The sequence below is a fragment of the Oncorhynchus kisutch genome, linkage group LG1 (genome assembly GCF_002021735.2).
Source record: "Oncorhynchus kisutch isolate 150728-3 linkage group LG1, Okis_V2, whole genome shotgun sequence".
Lineage (NCBI taxonomy): Eukaryota > Metazoa > Chordata > Actinopteri > Salmoniformes > Salmonidae > Oncorhynchus > Oncorhynchus kisutch.
In genome coordinates this window covers 74,148,467-74,173,495 of record NC_034174.2, presented here as the reverse complement: position 1 = coordinate 74,173,495, position 25,029 = coordinate 74,148,467, and the positions used below count along the sequence as shown (strand labels likewise).

The 25,029-nt window shown below is 43.3% G+C and overlaps 1 protein-coding gene and 1 non-coding gene across 3 annotated transcripts in view; both read left to right on the top strand.

The window, feature by feature from the left end:
- Positions 1 to 20,861, top strand: part of rbm20 (RNA binding motif protein 20) — an 88,694-nt gene extending 67,833 nt beyond the window's left edge. For both annotated transcript variants that reach the window (XM_031832946.1, XM_031832954.1), the window contains exons 7-14: positions 11,689 to 11,835; positions 13,717 to 13,848; positions 13,966 to 14,045; positions 14,223 to 14,949; positions 15,056 to 15,911; positions 16,081 to 16,191; positions 17,304 to 17,425; positions 18,658 to 20,861. In XM_031832946.1, coding sequence (XP_031688806.1) covers positions 11,689 to 11,835; positions 13,717 to 13,848; positions 13,966 to 14,045; positions 14,223 to 14,949; positions 15,056 to 15,911; positions 16,081 to 16,191; positions 17,304 to 17,425; positions 18,658 to 18,726 — 2,244 coding nt within the window. In that variant the 3' untranslated portion in view covers positions 18,727 to 20,861. The remainder of the gene's footprint in view (positions 1 to 11,688; positions 11,836 to 13,716; positions 13,849 to 13,965; positions 14,046 to 14,222; positions 14,950 to 15,055; positions 15,912 to 16,080; positions 16,192 to 17,303; positions 17,426 to 18,657) is intronic.
- On the top strand, positions 12,461 to 12,594 carry LOC116376312 (small nucleolar RNA SNORA18). The gene has a single exon (XR_004211736.1). It is a non-coding gene; the product is annotated as a small nucleolar RNA SNORA18 (small nucleolar RNA).
- Positions 20,862 to 25,029: the final 4,168 nt, after the last annotated feature.

Sequence of the window (25,029 nt, the reverse complement as noted above, 5' to 3'; positions counted from 1 at the left end):
TGTTCACATTTCTTCCTTGGAACAACACACTGATGCCTATTGCATTGCACCAACAAACATATGTCTTCATTGTCAACTGTTGTTAGGCAACACCTTTTATCATTGTCAACTGTTGTTAGGCAACACCTTTCATCATTGTCAACTGTTGTTAGGCAACACCTTTTATCATTGTCAACTGTTGTTAGGCGACACCTTTTAACATTGTCAACTGTTGTTAGGCAACGCCTTTTATCATTGTCAACTGTTGTTAGGCAACACCTTTTAACATTGTCAACTGTTGTTAGGCAACACCTTTTATCATTGTCAACTGTTGTTAGGCAACACCTTTTAACATTGTCAACTGTTGTTAGGCAACACCTTTTATTGGAGATTTAAAAGCATTTGATGTGAATTGTGGAACTCCTACAAAAAACTAGCCTGGTTCCCAACCTGTCTGTTCGGTCTTACCAAGTTGGCAAGCACAAACAGATGTGGGACCAGGCTAGAAAGACTTCCACAGAAACCTATGTATCTGTTTGACCTCCTTTGATTTACGAGGCCTTTTATCATGTCAGTGGTGTGCTAATGTTAGCCCTGTAAACACTACACCTGTCCCTACCAACAACCCAACAGATGGAGGTGGTGTTGTTCACAGCAAAATACAAGCCTTGCAGGGTAGCCTATAGAAAAATGACTTTGGTGGTCTGTTAAAAAATATTTAATAGTCAACAGACACTCTAACAGCTAAACTGTCAACTAGTCTATGGTATGGTTTGAGACTTTTGTGATTTTGTAGTAGCACACTTGAATATCAAGTACCAAATCATTATAACATAATGATTTACATTCATAGCCTAGGTCTTTGCAATTAGTTTTTCTCAAACTCAAAGTACCTGATACAAGCACTGCTGATATCTTCATTTATCTTTAGTAGTAGTATTGATATGCAGAGTCCAATTAAATATAGGGCTTAACTACAATGCATTATACATGAAAACAATATGCAAAAGTGTCTTTCATTTAACGGCCAAATGAAATAACTGAAACAGAATCGAGACCTCAAGCACACACACAGATCCACAGGAGGGCTTGGCGGTGCAGAGAGGTTGAGTTTTAAACCAAGGGGACTCCACGGCGATCCAAGGCGTGGCCGGGCCCTCTGTTTTAGGAACGCCGGGAGAAACTGAACGTTGTGGTCAGCACCCTGGTCGTACAACGACAAGGATCTAACGTTCATCCAACGGTGGATAAACTAACAGGAATGTCTCTCGAGGGGAACAGCACGCGGCTAGTCATAACGTTTGGTTGAGAGTGTGAAGTATACACTTTACACTCACTTTACACAGTTCAAAATTAAACGTTGAGAGTGTAAAGTGTATAGTTCAAAATGAAACATTGAGAATGTAAAGTGTATAGTTCAAAATTAAACATTGAGAATGTAAAGTGTATAGTTCAAAATTAAACATTGAGAATGTAAAGTGTATAGTTCAAAATTAAATGTTTGGTTGAGAGTATAAAGTGTAGAGTTCAAAATGAAAGGTTTGGTTGAGAGTGTCTTTTGTCCTCGTCTTGTCGTGTCCTGTATATATATATATTTACAACTTTTTCACGTACATTTTATTTTTATTTTCCATCAACTCATCTTCAAAAGACTCTCCTGCAACCCGCCTCACCAATGTATATTTATAAAAAAGTATTATTTACCTCAGATCTGTAATCCTCCAAGAAGCTAGCCTGAAACTAGCCAGAAGCTAATCCAGAAGCTAGTTCAGAAGCTAGTTAGCTCCTTTACTGGCAAATCTTTAGTATTCAGCTAACCACGGTTTGTGGTCATCAGCTATCCTTTAGCTCGAAAATCTATCGCCAGTTCTGTACGGCGCAGCGCGGCTCGGAACGGAACATACCGGACCAATTTTTCTCTCCATGTCCCTGGATTTCGACTGCTCTCTGGACATTCATACCCGGATCTCACAGCTAGCTAGCTGCTATCCGTGTGACTATCGGCCTTCGTCGATTCCGGAGCAAACATCAATTATTCCGGAGCTAGCAAGCTCCGTCAATCACTCCTGAGTTCCATCAATCACACCTGGGCTGCAGTCACCTATCCGGACCCGTTTTACTGCCTTCGCGGAGCCCCACCGGGCCTTCACAACTGGACTGCCGACGTTATCTACCCGAAGGAGTTATTCGGCTGGCTCCTCCGTCGCGACGTTACCTGAACGCCCATCTGCGGCCTGCTAACCGTTAGCTGTCTTACCGGCTGCTATCTGAATAGACAATCGGACAATTTATTTTTTATTTTTTATTATTATTATTATGTTTTCTTCTTGGGCCTCTATAACTATATCTATTGTTTTTATTTTTGTTGTTGTGTGATTTGGATTAATCCCCTCTACCACACGGAACCCCACTAATCTACTGACGGAACGCAAGAGGTGGCTAACAACAGACCTCCATCCTATGCTAGCTTGCTACCGATGCCCTGGCTAGCTGTCTAAATCACCAACCAACCTCTCCACTCACCGGACCCTTTTGATCACTCGACTAAGCATGCCTCTCCTTAATGTCAATATGTCTTGTCCATTGCTGTTCTGGTTAGTGTTTATTGGCTTATTTCACTGTAGAGCCTCTAGTCCTGCTCACTCTACCTTATCCAACCTATTAGTTCCACCACCCACACATGCAATGACATCTCCTGGTTTCAACGATGTTTCTAGAGACAATATCTCTCTCTTCATCACTCAATACCTAGGTTTACCTCCACTGTATTCACATCCTACCATACATTTGTCTGTACATTATACCTTGATGCTATTTTATCGCCCCCAGAAACCTCCTTTTACTCTATGTTCCAGACGTTCTAGACGACCAATTCTCATAGCTTTTAGCCGTACCCTTATTCTACTCCTCCTATGTTCCTCTGGCGATGTAGAGGTGAATCCAGGCCCTGCAGTGCCTAGCTCCACTCCTATTCCCCAGGCGCTCTCTTTTGACGACTTCTGTAACCGTAATAGCCTTAGTTTCATGCATGTTAACATTAGAAGCCTCCTCCCTAAGTTTGTTCTATTCACTGCTTTAGCACACTCTGCCAACCCGGATGTTCTAGCTGTGTCTGAATCCTGGCTTAGGAAGACCACCAAAAATTCAGACATTTTAATTCCAAACTACAACATTTTCAGACAAGATAGAACTGCCAAAGGGGGCGGTGTTGCAATCTACTGCAAAGATAGCCTGCAGAGTTCTGTCCTACTATCCAGGTCTGTACCCAAACAATTTGAACTTCTACTTTTAAAAATCCACCTCTCTAAAAACAAGTCTCTCACCGTTGCCGCCTGCTATAGACCACCCTCTGCCCCCAGCTGTGCTCTGGACACCATATGTGAACTGATTGCCCCCCATCTATCTTCAGAGTTCGTGCTGCTAGGCGACCTAAACTGGAACATGCTTAACACCCCAGCCATCCTACAATCTAAACTTGATGCCCTCAATCTCACACAAATTATCAATGAACCTACCAGGTACCTCCCCAAAGCCTTAAACACGGGCACCCTCATAGATATCATCCTAACCAACTTCCCCTCTAGATACACCTCTGCTGTCTTCAACCAAGATCTCAGCGATCACTGCCTCATTGCCTGCATCCGTAATGGGTCAGCGGTCAAACGACCTCCACTCATCACTGTAAAACGCTCCCTGAAACACTTCTGCTAGCAGGCCTTTCTAATCGACCTGGCCGGGGTATCCTGGAAGGATATTGATCTCATCCCGTCAGTAGAGGATGCCTGGATATTTTTTTTAAATGCCTTCCTAACCATCTTAAATAAACATGCCCCATTCAAGAAATTTAGAACCAGGAACAGATATAGCCCTTGGTTCTCCCCAGACCTGACTGCCCTTAACCAACACAAAAACATCCTATGGCGTTCTGCATTAGCATCGAACAGCCCCCGTGATATGCAGCTGTTCAGGGAAGCTAGAAACCATTATACACAGGCAGTTAGAGAAGCCAAGGCTAGCTTTTTCAAGCAGAAATTTGCTTCCTGCAACACTAACTCAAAAAAGTTCTGGGACACTGTAAAGTCCATGGAGAATAAGAACACCTCCTCCCAGCTGCCCACTGCACTGAAGATAGGAAACACTGTCACCACTGATAAATCCACCATAATTGAGAATTTCAATAAGCATTTTTCTACGGCTGGCCATGCATTCCACCTGGCTACTCCTACCCCGGACAACAGCACTGCACCCCCAACAGCAACTCGCCCAAGCCTTCCCCATTTCTCCTTCTCCCAAATCCATTCAGCTGATGTTCTGAAAGAGCTGCAAAATCTGGACCCCTACAAATCAGCCGGGCTAGACAATCTGGACCCTTTCTTTCTAAAATTATCTGCCGAAATTGTTGCCACCCCTATTACTAGCCTGTTCAACCTCTCTTTCGTGTCGTCTGAGATTCCCAAAGATTGGAAAGCAGCTGCAGTCATCCCCCTCTTCAAAGGGGGGGACACTCTTGACCCAAACTGCTACAGACCTATATCTATCCTACCGTGCCTTTCTAAGGTCTTCGAAAGCCAAGTCAACAAACAGATTACCGACCATTTCGAATCTCACCATACCTTCTCTGCTATGCAATCTGGTTTCAGAGCTGGTCATGGGTGCACCTCAGCCACGCTCAAGGTCCTAAACGATGTCTTAACCGCCATCGATAAGAAACATTACTGTGCAGCCGTATTCATTGATCTGGCCAAGGCTTTCGACTCTGTCAATCACCATATCCTCATCGGCAGACTCGACACTCTTGGTTTCTCAAATGATTGCCTCGCCTGGTTCACCAACTACTTCTCTGATAGAGTTCAGTGTGTCAAATCGGAGGGTCTGCTGTCCGGACCTCTGGCAGTCTCTATGGGGGTGCCACAGGGTTCAATTCTTGGACCGACTCTCTTCTCTGTATACATCAATGAGGTCGCTCTTGCTGCTGGTGAGTCCCTGATCCACCTCTACGCAGACGACACCATTCTGTATACTTCCGGCCCTTCTTTGGACACTGTGTTAACAACCCTCCAGGCAAGCTTCAATGCCATACAACTCTCCTTCCGTGGCCTCCAATTGCTCTTAAATACAAGTAAAACTAAATGCATGCTCTTCAACCGATCGCTACCTGCACCTACCCGCCTGTCCAACATCACTACTCTGGACGGCTCTGACTTAGAATACGTGGACAACTACAAATACTTAGGTGTCTGGTTAGACTGTAAACTCTCCTTCCAGACCCATATCAAACATCTCCAATCCAAAGTTAAATCTAGAATTGGCTTCCTATTTCGCAACAAAGCATCCTTCACTCATGCTGCCAAACATACCCTTGTAAAACTGACCATCCTACCAATCCTCGACTTTGGCGATGTCATTTACAAAATAGCCTCCAATACCCTACTCAACAAATTGGATGCAGTCTTTCACAGTGCAATCCGTTTTATCACCAAAGCCCCATATACTACCCACCATTGCGACCTGTACGCTCTCGTTGGCTGGCCCTCGCTTCATACTCGTCGCCAAACCCACTGGCTCCATGTCATCTACAAGACCCTGCTAGGTAAAGTCCCCCCTTATCTCAGCTCGCTGGTCACCATAGCATCTCCCACCTGTAGCACACGCTCCAGCAGGTATATCTCTCTAGTCACCCCCAAAACCAATTCTTTCTTTGGCCGCCTCTCCTTCCAGTTCTCTGCTGCCAATGACTGGAACGAACTACAAAAATCTCTGAAACTGGAAACACTTATCTCCCTCACTAGCTTTAAGCACCAACTGTCAGAGCAGCTCACAGATTACTGCACCTGTACATAGACCACCTATAATTTAGCCCAAACAACTACCTCTTTCCCAACTGTATTTAATTTTAATTTATTTATTTATTTTGCTCCTTTGCACCCCATTATTTTTATTTCTACTTTGCACATTCTTCCATTGCAAAACTACCATTCCAGTATTTTACTTTTTACTTGCTATATTGTATTTACTTTGCCATCATGGCCTTTTTTGCCTTTACCTCCCTTCTCACCTCATTTGCTCACATTGTATATAGACTTGTTTATACTGCATTATTGACTGTATGTTTGTTTTTACTCCATGTGTAACTATGTGTCGTTTTATCTGTCGAACTGCTTTGCTTTATCTTGGCCAGGTCGCAATTGTAAATGAGAACTTGTTCTCAACTTGCCTACCTGGTTAAATAAAGGTAAATAATAAATAATAATAATAAGTGTAAAGTGGGCCATTAAATCGCAGTCAGGGTCTGGTAAGCATCATTTAAAAGCTTGGTCTATTGCAAACATGACTAACCAAGTTATAAAATAGGATCTTACAGTGTAAGGCTTTCACAAGGCAATTCAGAGAAGCAGATCGTACATTTGGTGCACATGGAATAGAGTCATCCGAGCATTCAGATGTGTGGTCCTCACATTGTCTTCACAATACAACAAACATAGACTCATTCTGATCAGGACAACCCAGGGTATAACACCATGTCATCTTGTAACTGGACATCAAACATGATATGGACATGTGAAGTGCACATCTGGACTGACAGGTGTTTGGCTTGTATGACATCGAAGCGGTATTTATAATAATCCTCATCGTCTCATCTTTCAAAATACATAGAGTCCTTGTAATTTATAGAATTGACCTCACTCAGACAACCAAACATTTGCTAAAAGTTGCCCAATTAGCGTGATGGGGGGGGGGGGGGGGGCAACTTCTTGTCGCTCGCGGTGCTCATGTTCAGAATGGTTGTCAGTCAAAACCCATTCATAGCTGTGAAGCGCAAAGCCTGAGCTCTGACGTCATGTATAGCATGTTACTGTACAGCCACTGCTCTCCAATTTAAGAGCCTATTAGTGTCCAAATCTGCCACTTTTAACCCGTATATGGGTATGGGTGTAAAGGGCTGTGGGTTTTGTGTGTTGTCTACTGAACTACTGCTGAGACTGCTGAGAGTGAAAGTGGAAATTTGCAAGCATGTTTGATTGACTCTTGGTAGCAGTATCAAAACATTCACTGGTGCACAAAAACATCTCTCTCTCTTGATCTCTCTTTTTTTCATCTGTCTTTCTTGTAATTGATTGCAAAGTCAATATCAATTGATCACTGACATCAAAGACCATCACAATGTCACATCATTCCAGTGACACTTTTCAAATGTGGTTTACTAGCCGCAGTGACATTTGCCAGGCCGTTCTGGTAACTTAACTAACTGCCTCGTGTATTTCAATTGTAACTTCACTTCATTTCCTGATGAATAGGTCACCAGACCATAGTTCAAATACTATTTGAAATCTTTCAAATACTAACAGTTTGCTCTAGTCTGCCTTGAGTGCCAGATGGGCGGGGATTGCACTTTTACAACTATTCTATTGGTTCCATCGTGCTCGGTGAAGCTCAAGTAAGCCCAGGTAAAGTATTACAAACAGTATTTGAACCCAGATCTGAAGGTCAAATTGTATTACAAATCACACACTATCTCCCAACAGAAATGCAGCTCCCTGTACCCCAGTAAACCCAATCACGTTTACGAGATGTATAAATCATCTGCCGTTGTCAGCCTCCACACACTAATCAACAGCAACACTCCAGTCCATCCACAGCTGTTGTAGATCAGCTAAATTAGTCATATACACACTAACAATGTCCCATGTCAACGTAAGGACCAGTGGTTCCTTTTGGTCTGCAATACACTACAATACATAGATTTATAGTAAAGAAATTGTCTTTAACCACTGATACAATGTCAGGCTTTTTTTTTGTTACACCATTCTAAATAGTTCAAATTGAAGCAAGGGGTAATGTCATTGCTGCCGCAAGTAGCCTAGTGGTTAGAGCGCTGGGTCAGTAACCCAAAAGGTTGCTAGATCGAATCCCTGAGCTGACAAGGTAAAAAATCTGTCTTTCTGCCCCTGAACAAGACAGTTAATCCACTGTTCCTAGGCCATCATTGTAAATAAGAATTTGTTCTTAACTGACTTGCCTAGTTAAATAAAGGTTCAATCAAAAAATCCTAGATCTGTGTTTAAGAAGCGTTGGCATCTTTCCACAGCCCAAGAACATTTACACTGTATGACCCTCAAGTCAGGGGTAAGACTCAGGCTGTATAAAAGTATGAAGAGGTCTAGCCCTTAACTACAAGGTCAGACATTCATCCTCCTAATGGTTTATGACTAGGGTAATCTGATCCAAGATCTGTGATTTAGAAGCGTCAACATCTTCCCCAAGCCCAGAAACAGACACTGTTTGACCCTCAATTTATGGATCCAAAGGATGTAAAAGCATGAACAAGTGTCCAGATCGCTGGACCACATATTTACAAGGCAAACACTCTGACTGATACAACCACGACGACCGGCCGGGCCGGTGGCAAGACTCTTCTTCCCTCTTTCACCTCAAGGACATTAACAGCCTGTTGCTGTCTATTTTTGTAGCTGTTTACTGACTGGGCTGCGGTGACCTTTCGTGTGTGTGTGTGTGTGTGTGTGTGCGCTAGCTAGATAGCTAGCTTAGCTTAGTGGTAGTTGGCACAGAGCCGCTAATAGAATTATCACTCTCGCATCTGAAACCGTTAAAATCAGGTGGCAGGCCAGGGGCAGTTAAACGACAGTTATTTAACCCTGTAGGCAATCAGGGCTTTGGATAGATTAACATTGGGGATAGCGGATTAGTCTAGGGTATAGCAGCGCAGCACAGTAGCAATGTTCTTCACATAAACTACCTACTAATCTTGGGATGTAACATTTTGCTTCTAATCTTAGGTTTTATGGGATGACCAGCACAGTAGCAATGTTCTTTTCACAAACGGTATACTAATCTTTGGTTGTAACATGTTGGTTCTAATCTTGGGGTGTAAACATCTTGGTTCTAATCTTGGTATGTAACATCTTGGTTCTAATGTTGGGGTGTACCATCTTGGTTGTAATTTTGTGGTGTAACATCTTGGTTCTAATCTTGGGGTGTAACATCTTGGTTCTAATCTTGGTGTGTAACATCTTGGTTCTAATGTTGGGGTGTACCATCTTGGTTGTAATTTTGTTGTGTAACATCTTGGTTCTAATCTTGGGGTGTAGGATTATAGGGTAGCAGCATAGTAGCAATGTTCTTTTGGCACAACTTTCCCAACTCATCACATCTACTAGTATAGTATAGTTTTCTGTCTACTATCAAATGTAGCAGTGTTCCTTATTGGAAATAGGTAGCGACACAGATACGCTGGTAAGAGTTCCCCCATTTTAGCCTGTGACCTGGGGGTGTATAGGGACCATCAAGCACAATGCACGTTTGATTTTCTTAAAAGAAGATCGATGGGCATTACTCAAACTCACAGAGCAACATCAGTACTTCAATATCCCCGTCCCCCTGTCCTCTCTGCCACTTGTAAAACATCTGTTGGTGCTAGATTTCCTCTGTACAAGTTCCTTATACCAACAACACCATCGCTGGCCCTGGCTACTGTTACTGACTCAGGCCCAGACCCAGGAGAATCAGATCCCAGACTGTCCCACATGTGTGCCTGTCTGTCAGGCAGGCTGGGCGGCCCGCCCTGGGGTAGAATCATGGTTCTCTGGGTAGTATCATGATTAAGGACCGTTTAGGCCCGTCAGGGTTGGGTTGCAAACAGAACTTTCAGTAATTTGGGTAATTAACAGGTAATCTGTGGCAATCTATGGTAACTTTGGCAATTTATACTTTAATAACTATTTCTTAAAGTAGTCATTTTTTATATATGTATCCATATTGTCCAGTTTCAAGAGAAAATAGCCTGGCATTATTTTCAATTAACTCTACAACTCTTCCAACTATTGACTTTTTTCACAACTGCCACTAGTTTGGCGCCAAAACATTTACAACAAAGACATATTGGCTTCGTAAAATAAATAACTGTGTGTAAAAATAAAGGATACTTCATGTTGAAACGCTCATATTTAGCACCAATGGTGTTCACTAAGTTGATGGTTTATATTTAGCATGTTGTAGTGTACTGGTAAACTTAGAAAGTTACCACTAATATACCCTCCCTTTGCAACCCTAGTCAGGCTACAGTGTTGTTCTTACATGTAAAGGGAATCTTTTCGTAAGAAATCCAGCACTACCGGACATTTTACAGAAGGCAGAGAGGACAACGGGTAGAGGTAAGAGGGGGACTGTCTGTCAGGCTAGCTGGGCAGCCCGTCTCTGGGGTAACGTCATGGTTAAGGACAGATCAGGTCTGTCAGGCTAGCTGGGCAGCCCGTCTCTGGGGTAACGTCATGGTTAAGGACAGATCAGGTCTGACAGGCTGCAGTGTTGTTGTTCTTATAAGTCTGATCTGAAGAAATCCAGCACTAACTGACATATTGCACAGTAGAGAGGGCAGAGGTTAGGGGAGAACATGGAGGGACTTATGACCGTCCTGGGTAATGTCATGGTCACCCAAACCCCCGGCTGTCAGAGACTGTCTGTCAGTACTGTTTTATGTGACACATAAACACATTTTGCTTTGAAGTGATCTGAAGGTGAAAGTTAGGGTTAGGAACGATCCCGGTTTGGCCTGGAATTTCCAAATACAAATCAAATCAAATCGTATTTGTCACATTCTTTGTAAACAACAGGTGTAGTCTAACAGCGAAATACTTAGTTACGGGTCCTTTTTCCAACAATGCAGAATTAAAGATTACAGATCCATAAAAAAGAAAGACATGTTGAACGTCTTCCCGTAAGTGAACATTAAATGTCTGAGTAGTGTAGAGTACCACATGCTACTGTATACCCAGTGCTGTATCATCTGAACAACACAGTGGTTGATATATTCCATAGGTTGACCCATGATGCTGATTCCCATTACATCTGGTGTCGTAGCTATTAGGGAACAGTGTTGACGCCCTCTTCATTCACTTACTTTGTTGGCCATTAGTCAGTCAGACGAGAGGCCAATGGTTTTTACCTCAGAGCTGAGTGCTGCCCCTGGGTGTAAGTCACACCACTCTGAGAGGGAGAGAGAGAGGGGGAGGTAGGGAGGAGGTGGGGGGAGAGGAGCAGCGGGGGTTGCTATACTTGGCAATCCAGAGGGATTAGTGACAAAGATGACTGGGATGTCTGGGTCTTTGTGTGTGTGTGTGTGCTATGTATGTCTGTACCTGGTCAGCTGACATGTTCCCAAATCCAAGCGAGAAAGCTCTCATTATCATTGTCACGCTGTCACGGCGACTGTGTCGCTTCACCAGGGATCTATTTATAGCAGAGCCACTGAGGTGGAGGGATACGCTCTAAGAGTGGAGGGATACATCACATTCTGTCGCTGAGTGTGAGTGATAATGTTGAAGTGCTTTGACATTAGAGAGGAAATAGTTCCCTACAGTCCAGTCTAGGTTTACAGTCTGTGGCTGAAGTAGGGTCAATTATTTTCATTGACCTTAAAAGTCTTCCAAAAAGAGGGAAGAAGACAGCAACAGCCTAGAATGGACTGCATTTCTGTATGATCCTTTCTCAGATCATTGTGCTGTTTTCTTAAAAGCGGACATGTTTTTTCATATTTGTAATTTTAGATAAGAGCATACCTGTAATTGATTATTTTAATCAGACTTTTACTAGTGTAAATAATACATGAAGTACAGTGAAATATTACACGAATCGTATGATGTTTTAACAGTAATAAACATACTGATGCATTTTTCTTATTTCTCTTTATTTTAGGTATTTCCACCCAGGAAATCAATCACAGGACGGGTGGTCCACATCTGCAACCTCCCCGAGGGCAGCTGCACAGAGAATGATGTCATCAACCTGGGACTGCCCTTCGGGAAAGTCACCAACTACATCCTCATGCGCTCTACCCACCAGGTACAGTACAATGTTATTCTCTTAAAACATGAGTGTAACTCCAAACACAACCACACAACTCCAAACACAACCACACAACTCCAAACAACTCCAAACACAACCACACAACTCCAAACACAACCACACAACTCCAAACAACTCCAAACACAACCACACAACTCCAAACACAACCACACAACTCCAAACACAACCACACAACTCCAAACACAACCACACAACTCCAAACAACTCCAAACACAACCACACAACTCCAAACAACTCCAAACACAACCACACAACTCCAAACACAACCACACAACTCCAAACAAGTACACAACTCCAAACACAAGTACACAACTCCAAACACAAGTACACAACTCCAAACACAACCACACAACTCCAAACACAACCACACAACTCCAAACACAACCACACAACTCCAAACACAAGTACACAACTCCAAACACAACCACACAACTCCAAACACACGTACACAACTCCAAACACAACCACAGAACTCCAAACACAAGTACACAACTCCAAACACAAGTACACAAATCCAGTCATCTAGTCCCAGAATGGCCAAAAGTGAGCTCGTTTTTGGTCTTACCTGATGATTATTAAAAGATGAACGATTAACTTAACGACCGAGGCCTATCCCGACAGACTCCTCACAGTGAGCCCTAGTCGTTGGAAATGCCTCAAAGAACAAACCTGTGGTTTCGCTTTACCCTCACAGCTACTGCCATTAGCCCTGTGGGATATCACTGCAGAACAAATACTCACTAATGTATACAGCTCCACTAGGGAGTCAAGTCACACTTCAATGAACAAATAACTGCCATGGAGAAACGGAAACCAAAGGATGTGTGCCCCTTTGCAAATGTCTTGAAATAACCCTCGGTTGCTAAGGACCAGATACACCATTTTCCCCCTCACAAATGTCTACTGCTCTACTGTGGAGTCTAGTCACAATATTAGTCACATATATTTGTTGGGAGAAAAGGGTCAATGCCCTTGACAACTGGAGCAGTTCTCTAATGTCTTTAAATACCCCTGTGTTGCTATGGACCAGTACCCCTGTGTTGCTATGGACCAGTACCCCTGTGTTGCTATGGACCAATACCCCTGTGTTGCTATGGACCAGTACCCCTGTGTTGCTATGGACCAATACCCCTGTGTTGCTATAGACCAGTACCCCTGTGTTGCTATGGTCCATTACCCCTGTGTTGCTATAGACCAGATGAATTGTTTCCACTTCATATTATCTTGTAATATGAAAAGATGCCTTTTCCTACAGTTTCATGGACCATTTTCTATTGTAATGTGATAATGATGTCTTTTTTTCCCTACGGTCCATCCAACCATTTTATCACAGAACATGATGTCTCACTCAGTCTCTAGAATTTCATTTATCAGACACTGTATTAAAATGACTCGTTAATGTCACCCACATCACAGTCAAGGGGCTCGACTACACTAAAATCATGGGTGTTGGTTACCCAGAAATGTATCTGAGCAGATTGTAACTGTCTTTTTGATTTATGATGCCAATGAAATATGATAACCTAGCTGGGATATAGAAGATTTGCTCGCACCTTGTTTGACATATGTTATTGCAAAAATGTTATTTGAAAAAAAGGACGTTAAACTGTCACAAACAGATGTCTAACATTGGTGTCTTTCTCTCACTCCACTCAACTGCCGTTGTGCCCTTGAGCAAGGCACTTAAGCCCTAAAATCTGCATGGGGTGTGTCAGCCTGCACTGTGAATACCCTGTGTTTGCATGCCTTTAGAAGGGCTTGGGGTAAAATGTAAGACACATTTTCTTGGACTCTAAGGGAAAATGGATCAATAAAGTTTTCTTCTTCCTCCTCCTCCTCTTCCTCTTCACCCCACAGGCGTTTGTGGAGATGGCGTACATTGAGGCGGCCCAGGCTATGGTTCAATACTACCAGCTGACTCCAGCCACAATCAACGATCAGAAACTACTGATCAGGATGTCCAAGAGATACAAGGAGCTTCAGCTCAAGGTGAGTTGTATTGGGTTGACAATGTGTTTATTACAGTTTTTATTTAGCTCACACCAACTGTGTACTGTATCTACAGTACAGTATCATGTTATGGTGTGAAACGCTCTGTTCATACAGAAACCAGGTAAAGACGTTGATTCAATCATCCAGGATATCAACTCTCTGAGGGAAAGGGACGAGATGCAGGAGATTGATCAGTAAGGCGACTTGTTTCATTCTTTCCTTGTACATTTTCTTAGCGGCAATTTTTTGTTGTAATATGCGATTGTCTATGTACGATCGATCTCCTGGAGAAAATGACAAATAATGGATGAAATTATCCAACACTACTTCCTGACTACAAACTGCATATTAATGATATTATTTCCTCCCAGCTACATGCCAGAGAGAGCGCGGTCCCGTAGTCCCATCAGCCGCTCTCTGAGCCCTCGCTCCCACAGCCCCAGCTTTACCTCCTGTAGTTCAGCCCACAGCCCGCAGGGGGCACCCTGCCGAGGAGGCCCGGAACGGGGCTCCTGGACCGCCAAACACATGAGAAAGGGGGACGAGGACAGAGAACGAGAGAGAGAAAGGGACGAGGTGCCATGGAGGAACGGAGGTACAGTGGATGACGACAGGCTGAACGGGAGGATGCAGGATCGATGGAACAAGCCGTACCTGAAACCCTCCGACCGAGACCGGATCAGTCCCAGATCAGCGGACGAAAGAGGAGGAGGAAGAGGGGAGGGGATGAGGGGGGGGAACAGGGGGGGAGACTGGTACCCCCACCCGCGGTGTAGCCCTCAGGGGATGCCCCCCTTCCCTTCGTACAGGAACATGGATGAGGACTCCTACAAAACACAGCACGTGTATAAGTCAGAGAAGCCCCTGAGGCCACAGTACCAGAGACATGAGGAGGGGAGAGTCAAGTCAAAGAGGAGGGATGGAGGGGACTACCACAGATCCAGACACTCAGAGTCAGAGCTGGGAGAGGAGTCTCTACCCACCAGGACAGGAGAAGACAGAAGACAGAGAGGAGGCTCCCCGACATGGGGAAGGAGCAAGAAACCCACCATGAGACACGGGACGGAGAAACCGGAAATAGAGATTACTGAAAATAACGTAAGTGATAGGATTTTATTTTATTAGTAAGTAAGATTAATACGTAAATCAGAAGTTGGACATGTACAGTATATCTTATCTATAAACAAATGGCGTATCATTACAGGGAGAAACCGCTGAGGATCAGCGACCCAAAGAGAAGTCTGTTTCTCCTCAACGAAGTGGCAAGCATGAGAGAGAAAAAGACAGCGAGGCGGAGGAGTGGGAGAGTGGGGACGACACAGAGGGTGAGTGCTGGTACCCCAAGAACATGGAGGAGCTGGTCACAGTGGACGAGGTAGGAGAGGACGACTCCATCATCGAACCGGACCTCCCTGAGCTGCAGGATGACGAGGATGTGTCAGCCTCAGACCTCCAAAAGGATCCTACGGAGGAGGAGGAGGGAGAGGCTCCACGATCAACCTCTACCCCCAGTCCCAGGCCCTGCTCTGAGAAGGAGTTAGCCCAGAGAGAGGATACCGAGTTGGGTAGAGGAGGTGGGGTGGTGGATCCTATACCTACAGAGCAGAAAGATGGGGAGATTAGCACAAACCCCAGCCCCACAGACCAGTCACTGCCACAGTCACAGCCACAGCCACAGCCACAGCCACAGCCACAGTCACAGCCACAGCCACAGTCACAGCCACAGCCACAGCCACAGCCACAGTCACAGCCACAGCCACAGTCACAGCCACAGCCACAGCCACAGCCACAGCCACAGCCACAGCCACAGCCACCCATCCCAGTAGCCTCAGAACAGCTCAGTTCAGATCTGGATGATTTCCCCAACCCGGAGTTCAAGGCAGCCCTGGAAGAGACGTGTTTGGAAGTTGAAGTACTGCAGGGGCTGGCGCTAACCAATCACGCTGGCGCGTGTGAAAGCAGCAAGACCCAGGATGTAATACACAAGATGGAGGACGTGGGGAGGGAAGTAACGGTCATGAAGCCAGACATACAGCAGCACAAGGCTGAGACTCCTAGAGGTACAGAACATTTGCTCTCACTATGAAATAATATGTCCAGAATTTGACTTCCTGATCAAATAAGCCAGTATCGGGATTCTGAATCGTCATCCATGTTTCCTGTTTATTATTGTACAGATGTTATTCTTCTAGATTTTATAGGTAACTTATTTTCACTTCTCATTTACAGTCATCCAGAATTCAACACATGTCCCACGTCCTATAAACCTGATAGACATAGGGGCTCCCTCACCTTCTAGAGGGCAGGAGAAGATTATCAGTGAACACAGCATCCCTCTGGGTAAGGACCAAATTACTTTCATTTACATGAAGTATTGTTGTTGTATGTATGCGATCTGCAATGTCATTTTAAGCCCAGTAAAAATTGCCCCTTGGCCTTGGGGACAAATAAAACCTATTGAATATAATATGATTATTAATCAACAACCTGTTATACCAATGCTATCTGTGCCTGGAGTGAAAGAGCGCATGTGGTAGCTTCAGCTGGCCACTTGTTGAGAGCAAGGTGTTAAACGCACCCCTGAGATGTGCTTATTTAGGCCTGGCATGACATAGGCACACACAACACATGACCTACTGTGCCTCGTTGGTGAACACTACACATGAGTGGACTATGATGGCCTTCGAGTGTGTGTGTGTGTGTATGTGCACCGTGTGTGTGTGTGTGTGTGTGTATGCTGTGTGTGTGTGTGTGTGTGTGTGTGTGTGTGTGTGTGTGTGTGTGTGTACGTGGGTGTGTGTCAGTGTATGTGCACTGTGTGTGTGTGTGTGTGTGTGTGTGTGTGTGTGTGTGTGTGTGTGTGTGTGTGTGTGTGTGTGTGTGTGTGTGTGTGTGTGTGTGTGTTTCACAGCCAAATGCTACGGTCATTGATAGCATGGCTGAGATAGATTCACAATTGAGTAGTGTCTGGCTGCAGTGTTGTGTTGTGTTCTCCCATGAGAGAGACAGTGACAGTGCAGCTGATCTAGATCAGCTTGAAGAGTTAACAACTTCACTCTGTCACACTGACAACGAGGCTACTGATGAGGGGGAGAGGGGCCATGCTGCCCTGTTGACTATCCTCCTAGCTGCCTTTGAAAACGTGTCTGTTTCAGACCTGGGAGTTAGCCCTGGGTAACCTCTCTAGCCAATCAGTTACATTGGTAACACTACATTACGTTACTCTAGTCCTTGTGCAGTAACAATCTAATCAGATTTGTAACAACTTTTAATACGAGTTTTAGAGGTACATGGGCTGTGTTCTGATTGGTCTGATGCTGTTGTATGGTCGGGGGATTCTCTTCTCTAATTGGTCTGCGGCTGCTGTAGGGGTACATGTTCTGTTCTCTGATTGGTTTGTGCTGTTCTAGAGGTGTATTAGCAGTTTTCTGATTGGTGTGTTGTTGTTCTAGGGGTGGAGTTCATCGTGCCCAGTACGGGGTTCTACTGTAAGCTGTGTGGCCTGTTCTACACCAGCGAGGAGACAGCCAAGACCTCTCACTGTCGTAGTACTGTCCACTACAGGAATCTTCAGGTACAGCAACACATTTACTATTAACATAGGTCATTCAGGCCTCCCGGGTGGCGCAGCGCCAGCTGTTACAGTGTGGCACATGTTACCCAACCATGGGACAGAACACGAGATACAGAGATCAGTCACTCACTATCTCTATTACACACACACACACACACACACGTCAAAACTGGCAGCACAATCCAAAGCTTTTTCCCCTCTCCACCGCGGGTGGTAGTTTCGATGAGTGAGTAGAGTAGAGGGTGTTAGTGTGGCACCCATGGGAGTCTATCCATTGCTTTACTTCCTAAAGGCTCCCTTCCAATGGGCCCAGCTGCTCTAGTCCTTCCTGGGGACCTCCTTTGTGCCCAGGCAACGTGTAGACTAACTAGCAGATAGAAAGTCCTACATTTGTTAGACCCATTATGCTCTTCAAGTAAAGTAATAACATTCTGAAGGTTCATTCCCAATAGGCTCTTGGTTCAGCAGACCAGGGTATTTCTGTGCGGCTGTGAACAGGCAGTGGAAGGGGCAGCCCATTGACTACAGGAAGGCCCCCTCACAGTGTTGAGTACTGGGAGTTGTATTAGGTTACCTATTAGTGCCCAATGCCCATCCAGACACACACACACACACACACTCGCACGCTAACACCCCACACACATGCAAAGCTGCACAGCTGAAAGCAGCCAGAAGGGGAAAAGATTCCTTCACATTTGATGGATTACATTGCGAGGGTAAAAAACCTCAAGAACAGTTGCGCTGTCCGTCAAAAGCTGAGGGGTTTTGTGTGTGTGATTGTGTGTGTGGGGGCTCCCTGCTGCTACCCGCTTAGCCGAGATCGGGCTGCTGATGATGGTTTTGGCCTCTAACAGGACTGGGGAAATACAGTGAATGTAGAAACTAGACAGGTTAATGTCTGTTCAGGAAGCACCTGCCTCTCTCTCAGAACATTCCACTCTCTGAGGTCTCCCTCCTTCACTATTGTGTCAAACAGCAGTAGCTCTGGCTGAGGAGTTTCTAAAGCGGAATATGCATAAGAAACTCAATACAGATAAATCGGGTCTCCTTGTTTTAAAATTCACAGGAAGTCGGATGGAGTTATAGTGTATCATAGTGGGAAGCGAAATAAGGGTGAAACGCAGATAGTCGTGTTATCGTCTAAGTATTTGAAGGCAGTTGAATATCCCACTTAAAGGGGAACTCTACAACTACGTACACAAAGCTAACTTTTATATTTGTGCTCTTCACAGAAGTACCTGTCTCAGCTGGCAGAGGAGAGTCTACTTGGTGCACTAACTGACCCCTCAGCTACAGAGTGACCTCTGACCTATACTCATCATTCGGTACTGTCAAGTTGATATGGTGGACAGCGTTGCGTGTGTGCTACAGACTGAGTGATCTGAGCTTGCCAAGGACTACTCAACGAAAGAGACATGAATAAATGACATATCGGATGGAAGTCCCACGGTGAAATGCACTGGACCCAGAGAGAAGAGCGATTCTCTGAGGATTGCTTGGACTAAAACTCATTGCTACAAATCAAATGAAATGTTATTGGTCACATGCTCCATATACAGTAATACATATTACCGTGAAATGCTGACTTACGAGCCCATTCCCAACCATGCAGAGTTAAAAACAAAGACAAATATTTGCTAAAGAAAATAGTAACGCAACAAAGTAACAATAACGAGGCTATATACAATCTAGCAATATGTTTGATTTTGTACATAGTATAAACAATACTGTAGTTTAAAAAGGTTCCAGTGTTAATGTACTACGTTTGTGAAAATGAAAACCGGTCACCAAAGATTTGTGTTAAAAAGATATTTATGTATCTTTCACCCTTTGATTTATTTGCAGTAGAGAATAAATGTGTTTGTTTTTCATCGTGGGAATAAACACAGCCTTCTTTCTAGTCATTATTGTAGAAGTCAGACTCTGTGATATAGTGAACTGAAAGTCATCCATATTAGTATTTGTCCTGGTTCTGGTTCCATGTTGTTCCATGTAGCTGTACTCCAAGTAGTACTTTAATCATTTGGTTTAACTTTTCATTTTAGTCTGTAAAGTGTTAGGGATATTACATAGTGCGTTATTAGATGCAAAGTGCCTTGGAACATGTCTGCCATTGTTAGATGTAGCGGTTTAGAAGTAATCCTCAGGTTGGTTTAATTCGGATATTTGAATTTTGAATGTATATTTCATTACACAGTGTTTTTGTGTATAACTGGAGGATATGAAGGCCTACACTTGTTATACCTACTGTGTCTGTTCATTGAGACAAAATGGAATACGGTTCCCGACAGACATGGACAAAGACATATCAAAATACAGAAATCATCCCAGTATGATGCATTTTGCATCAATTTTGAAAGTTACATATCTTGAAAGGTTAAGTGCAGTAAATGCTTTAGTCCTGAAATTCTGACAAGCAGAACATTTTGGGACTATATCAACAATCGACTAATGAAACAAATACCTAAAAATATTTTTTGTGTGGAATTTTCCTTTAAATTGAGATACAGTTTTGCCAATGTATCACCATACGTTTTCTTCAGGTTTTCTTCTATTGTGTTTTGTCCCGTATTTAATTTAATTTAAAAAATACTTTGACAACTTTGTGAATTGTAAAGTTTGTCACAATCAGGTTCAATATTTTGCAAATGTCTAAATAATTTATACAGTGCCTTTAAACTGTAGAGAGACTTGAACTGGACCATGTGTGTTATTTAAGAGTTAAATGAAGTGTGATTTTAAGTCAGTATAATATATTATCGAGGCAGGGTTTGAAACTTGCTCTCTCTCTCTCTGTTTTCTACACTGTGAATGTTGCTCCAAGTTTTAAGATTGTGTTTAAGATTTGGTTGAACTTTTCTTATGGTTATTTTCTGATGAAATCATTTGAATAAAAATGTTAAGAGAGAAAGCTGTTTGTGTATCAGTGGCGGAGGCTGAGGGGAGGACGGCTCATTATAATGGCTGGAACGGCACAGATGGAATGACAACAAACACATGGAAAACATGCGTTTGATGTATTTCATGCCATTCCACCTATTCCACTCCAGCCATTACCACGAGCCCGTCCTCCCCAATTAAGGTGCCACCAACCTCCTGTGGTGTGTGTGTTGCCAATTTAGCAATTTTCTCACATTGAATAATGGGATGCAAAATAATGAGTTTAGTTTATTAGATCATTTGGAAAGCAAAACACAGTAAAAGACTACGTAAATAAATAAAATCCTTGAGGATGAGAAAAACTGCTACTTTCATGTGCATGAGGCATTGTGACGTTCTACTGTTTGAGGGGAGCGCCCCCAGATGTTAAGGTAGGATATTACACTTGTCAGACAAAACTAATTGTATAATGATTATTCCTTTTGATAGCACAGACTTGGTCAAGTCAATTGCACTCTTGGACATGATCATTGACATTACACATTACAGTCAAATGGGGGAAAAAATATACAATAAACTATCTATCTTTGGACAGTTTCCCAGTAACAACTTGTTATGTATAATCGATTGGACTTTTGTTATTTACAGAACACAATGCTATACGTTTTGAAATGGGGAAAAGTAGTGTAGTAGAGATTAGGGAAATTGTGTATTACTTAAATATCTACAGTAACAGTCAAAGGTTTGGACACACCTACTCATTAAAAGGTTTTTCTTTATTTTTACTATTTTCTACATTGTAGAATAATAGTGAATACATCACAACTATAAAATGACACATATGGAATCATGTAACCAAAACAGTGTTAAATCAAAATATATTTTATATTTGAGATTCTTCTAGGTAGCCACCCTTTGCCTCGATGACAGCCTTGCACACTCTTGGCATTCTCTCAACCAGCTTCATGAGGTAGTCACCTGGAATGCATTTCAATTAATAGGTGTGCCTTGTTAAAAGTTCATTTGTGAAATTTCTTTCCTTCTTAATGCGTTTGAGCCAATCAGTTGTGTTGCGACAAGGTAGGGGTGGTATACAGAAGATAGCCCTATTTGGTAAAAGACTAAGTCCATATTTTGGCAAGAACAGCTCAGATAAGCAAAGAGAAATGACAGTTCATCGTTACTTTAAGACATGAAGGTCAGTCAATGCAGAACATTTCAAGAACTTTGAAAGTCGCAAAAACCATCAAGCGCTATGATGAAACTGTCTCTCATGAGAACCGCCACAGGAAAGGAAGACCCAGAGTTACCTCTGCTGCAGAGGATAAGTTAATTAGAGTTACCAGCCTCAGAAATTGCTGCCTAAATAAATGCTTCACAGAGTTCAAGCAACAGACACATCTCAACATCAACTGTTCAGAGGAGACTGAGTGAATCAAGCCTTCATGGTCGAATTGCTGCAAAAATTTGAGTCCAAATTTGATATTTTTGTTTCCAACCTTTGGTTAAATACTTGCCTAGTTAAACACTTGTCGAGTTAAACACTTGTCTACTTAAGTAAAGGTAAAATGAAAAATAAAATAAAAAAGATGCAGAGTAGGTTAACGGATAATTTCTGCATGTGTGGTCCCCACCATGAAGCATGGGGGAGGAGGAGTGATTGTGTGGGCATGCTTTGCTGGTGACACCGTCAGTGATTTATTTAGAATTCAATGCACACTTAACCAGCATGGCCACCACAGCATTCTGCAGAAATAAAACATCCCATCTGGTTTGCGCTGAGAGGAGAGTCTACTTGGTGCACTAACTGACCCCTCAGCTACAGAGTGACCTCTGACCTATACTCATCATTCGGCACTGTCAAGTTGATATGGTGGACAGCGTTGCGTGTGTGCTACAGACTGAGTGATCTGAGCTTGCCAAGGACTACTCAACGAAAGAGACATGAATAAATTACATATCGGATGGAAGTCACACAGTGAAATGCACTGGACCCAGAGAGAAGAGCGATTCTCTGAGAATTGCTTGGACTAAAACTCATTGCTACAAATCAAATGAAATGTTATTGGTCACATGCTCCATATACAGTAATACATATTACCGTGAAATGCTGACTTACGAGCCCATTCCCAACCATGCAGAGTTAAAAACAAAGACAAATATTTGCTAAAGAAAATAGTAACGCAACAAAGTAACAATAACGAGGCTATATACAATCTAGCAATATGTTTGATTTTGTACATAGTATAAACAATACTGTAGTTTAAAAAGGTTCCAGTGTTAATGTACTATGTTTGTGAAAATGAAAACCGGTCACCAAAGATTTGTGTTAAAAAGATATTTATGTATCTTTCACCCTTTGATTTATTTGCAGTAGAGAATAAATGTGTTTGTTTTTCATCGTGGGAATAAACACAGCCTTCTTTCTAGTCATTAATAATTTGTGGAATTTCTTTCCTTCTTAATGCGTTTGAGCCAATCAGTTGTGTTGCGACAAGGTAGGGGTGGTATACAGAAGATAGCCCTATTTGGTAAAAGACTAAGTCCATATTTTGGCAAGAACAGCTCAGATAAGCAAAGAGAAATGACAGTTCATCGTTACTTTAAGACATGAAGGTCAGTCAATGCAGAACATTTCAAGAACTTTGAAAGTCGCAAAAACCATCAAGCGCTATGATGAAACTGTCTCTCATGAGAACCGCCACAGGAAAGGAAGACCCAGAGTTACCTCTGCTGCAGAGGATAAGTTAATTAGAGTTACCAGCCTCAGAAATTGCTGCCTAAATAAATGCTTCACAGAGTTCAAGCAACAGACACATCTCAACATCAACTGTTCAGAGGAGACTGAGTGAATCAAGCCTTCATGGTCGAATTGCTGCAAAAATTTGAGTCCAAATTTGATATTTTTGTTTCCAACCTTTGGTTAAATACTTGCCTAGTTAAACACTTGTCGAGTTAAACACTTGTCTACTTAAGTAAAGGTAAAATGAAAAATAAAATAAAAAAGATGCAGAGTAGGTTAACGGATAATTTCTGCATGTGTGGTCCCCACCATGAAGCATGGGGGAGGAGGAGTGATTGTGTGGGCATGCTTTGCTGGTGACACCGTCAGTGATTTATTTAGAATTCAATGCACACTTAACCAGCATGGCCACCACAGCATTCTGCAGAAATAAAACATCCCATCTGGTTTGCGCTGAGTGGGACTATAATTTGTTTTTCAACAGGAGAATGGTCCAACATACCTCCAAGCTGTGTAAGGGCTATTTGAGCAAGAAGGAGAGTGATGAAGTTCTGCATCAGATGACCTGGCCTCCACAATCACCCCACCTCAACCCAATTGAGATGGTTTGGGATGAGTTGGACCGCAGAGTGAAGGGCAAGCTGCCAACAAGTGCTCAGAATATGTAGGAACTCCTTCGAGACTGTTGGGAAAGCATTCCAGGTGAAGCTGGTTGAGAGAATGCCAAGAGTGTGCAAAGCTGTCATAAAGGCAAAACTTTTTAAAGGCTACTATGAAGAAACAAAAATATTTTTTGATTTTGTTTAAAACTTTTTGGGTTACGACATGATTTCATATGTGTTATTTCATAGTTTTGATGTCTTTTATTATTCTACAAAGTAGAAAATAGTAAAAATAAAGAAAAACTCTGGAATGAGTCGGTGTGTCCAAACTTTTGACTGGTACTGTATGTTCTTACCCCTGGGCAACATGGGCCTGGGAAGCTCACACGGATATTGGTTTCCACACACAGTACCTACTTCACCAGTTATATTTCAACTCAATACTTCTTATATGCCCCCCAATTTTTATTTTTTTTTACATACATGTGCTGTAATTTAAGCTTCAAAATTGCTAAGTTTTATCTCGGCCTTTTGGCGAAATGTGTAGAATTGCAGGATACTTCAGTTAGTACTAAACACGGCTGCTATAGTCTTGACTAGAACCCAACAATGTTCACATATTACTCCAGTGCTAGCTTATCTACACTGACTTCCTGTTAAGGCTAGGGCTTAACAGGAAGCCAGTGTTTTACTGCTCTTGCTCCTACCTATCTTTCCGATTTGGTCCTGCCGTACGTACCTACACGTACGCTACGGTCACAAGACGCAGGCCTCCTTATTGTCCCTAGAATGTCTAAGCAAACAGCTGGAGGCAGGGCTTTCTGCTATGGAGCTCCATTTTTATGGAATGGTCTGCCTACCCATGTGAGAGACGTAGACTCGGTCTCGACCTTTATCATCTCTTCAGTAGGTCCTATGATTGAGTGTAGTCTGGCCCAGGGGTGTGAAGGTGAACGGAAAGGCACTGGAGTGACGAACCACCCTTGCTGTCTCTGCCTGGCCGGTTCCCCTCTCCACTCTGATTCTCTGCCTCTAACCCTATTACAGAGGCTGAGTCACTGGTGCTCTTCCATGCCGTCCCTAGGAGGGATGCGTCACTTGAGTGGGTTGAGTCACTGACGTGATCTTCCTGTCCGGGTTGGCGCCACCCTCAGGTTCGTGCCGTGGGGGAGATCTTTGTGGGCTATACTCGGCCTTGTCTCAGGGTAGTAAATTGGTGGTTTAAGATATCCCTCTAGTGGTGTGGAGGCTGTGCTTTGGCACAGTGGGTGGGGTTATATCCTGCCTGTTTGGCCCTGTCCGGGGGTATCGTCGGACGGGGCCAGAGTGTCTCCCGACCCCTCTTGTATCAGCCTCCAGTAATTATGCTGCAATAGTTT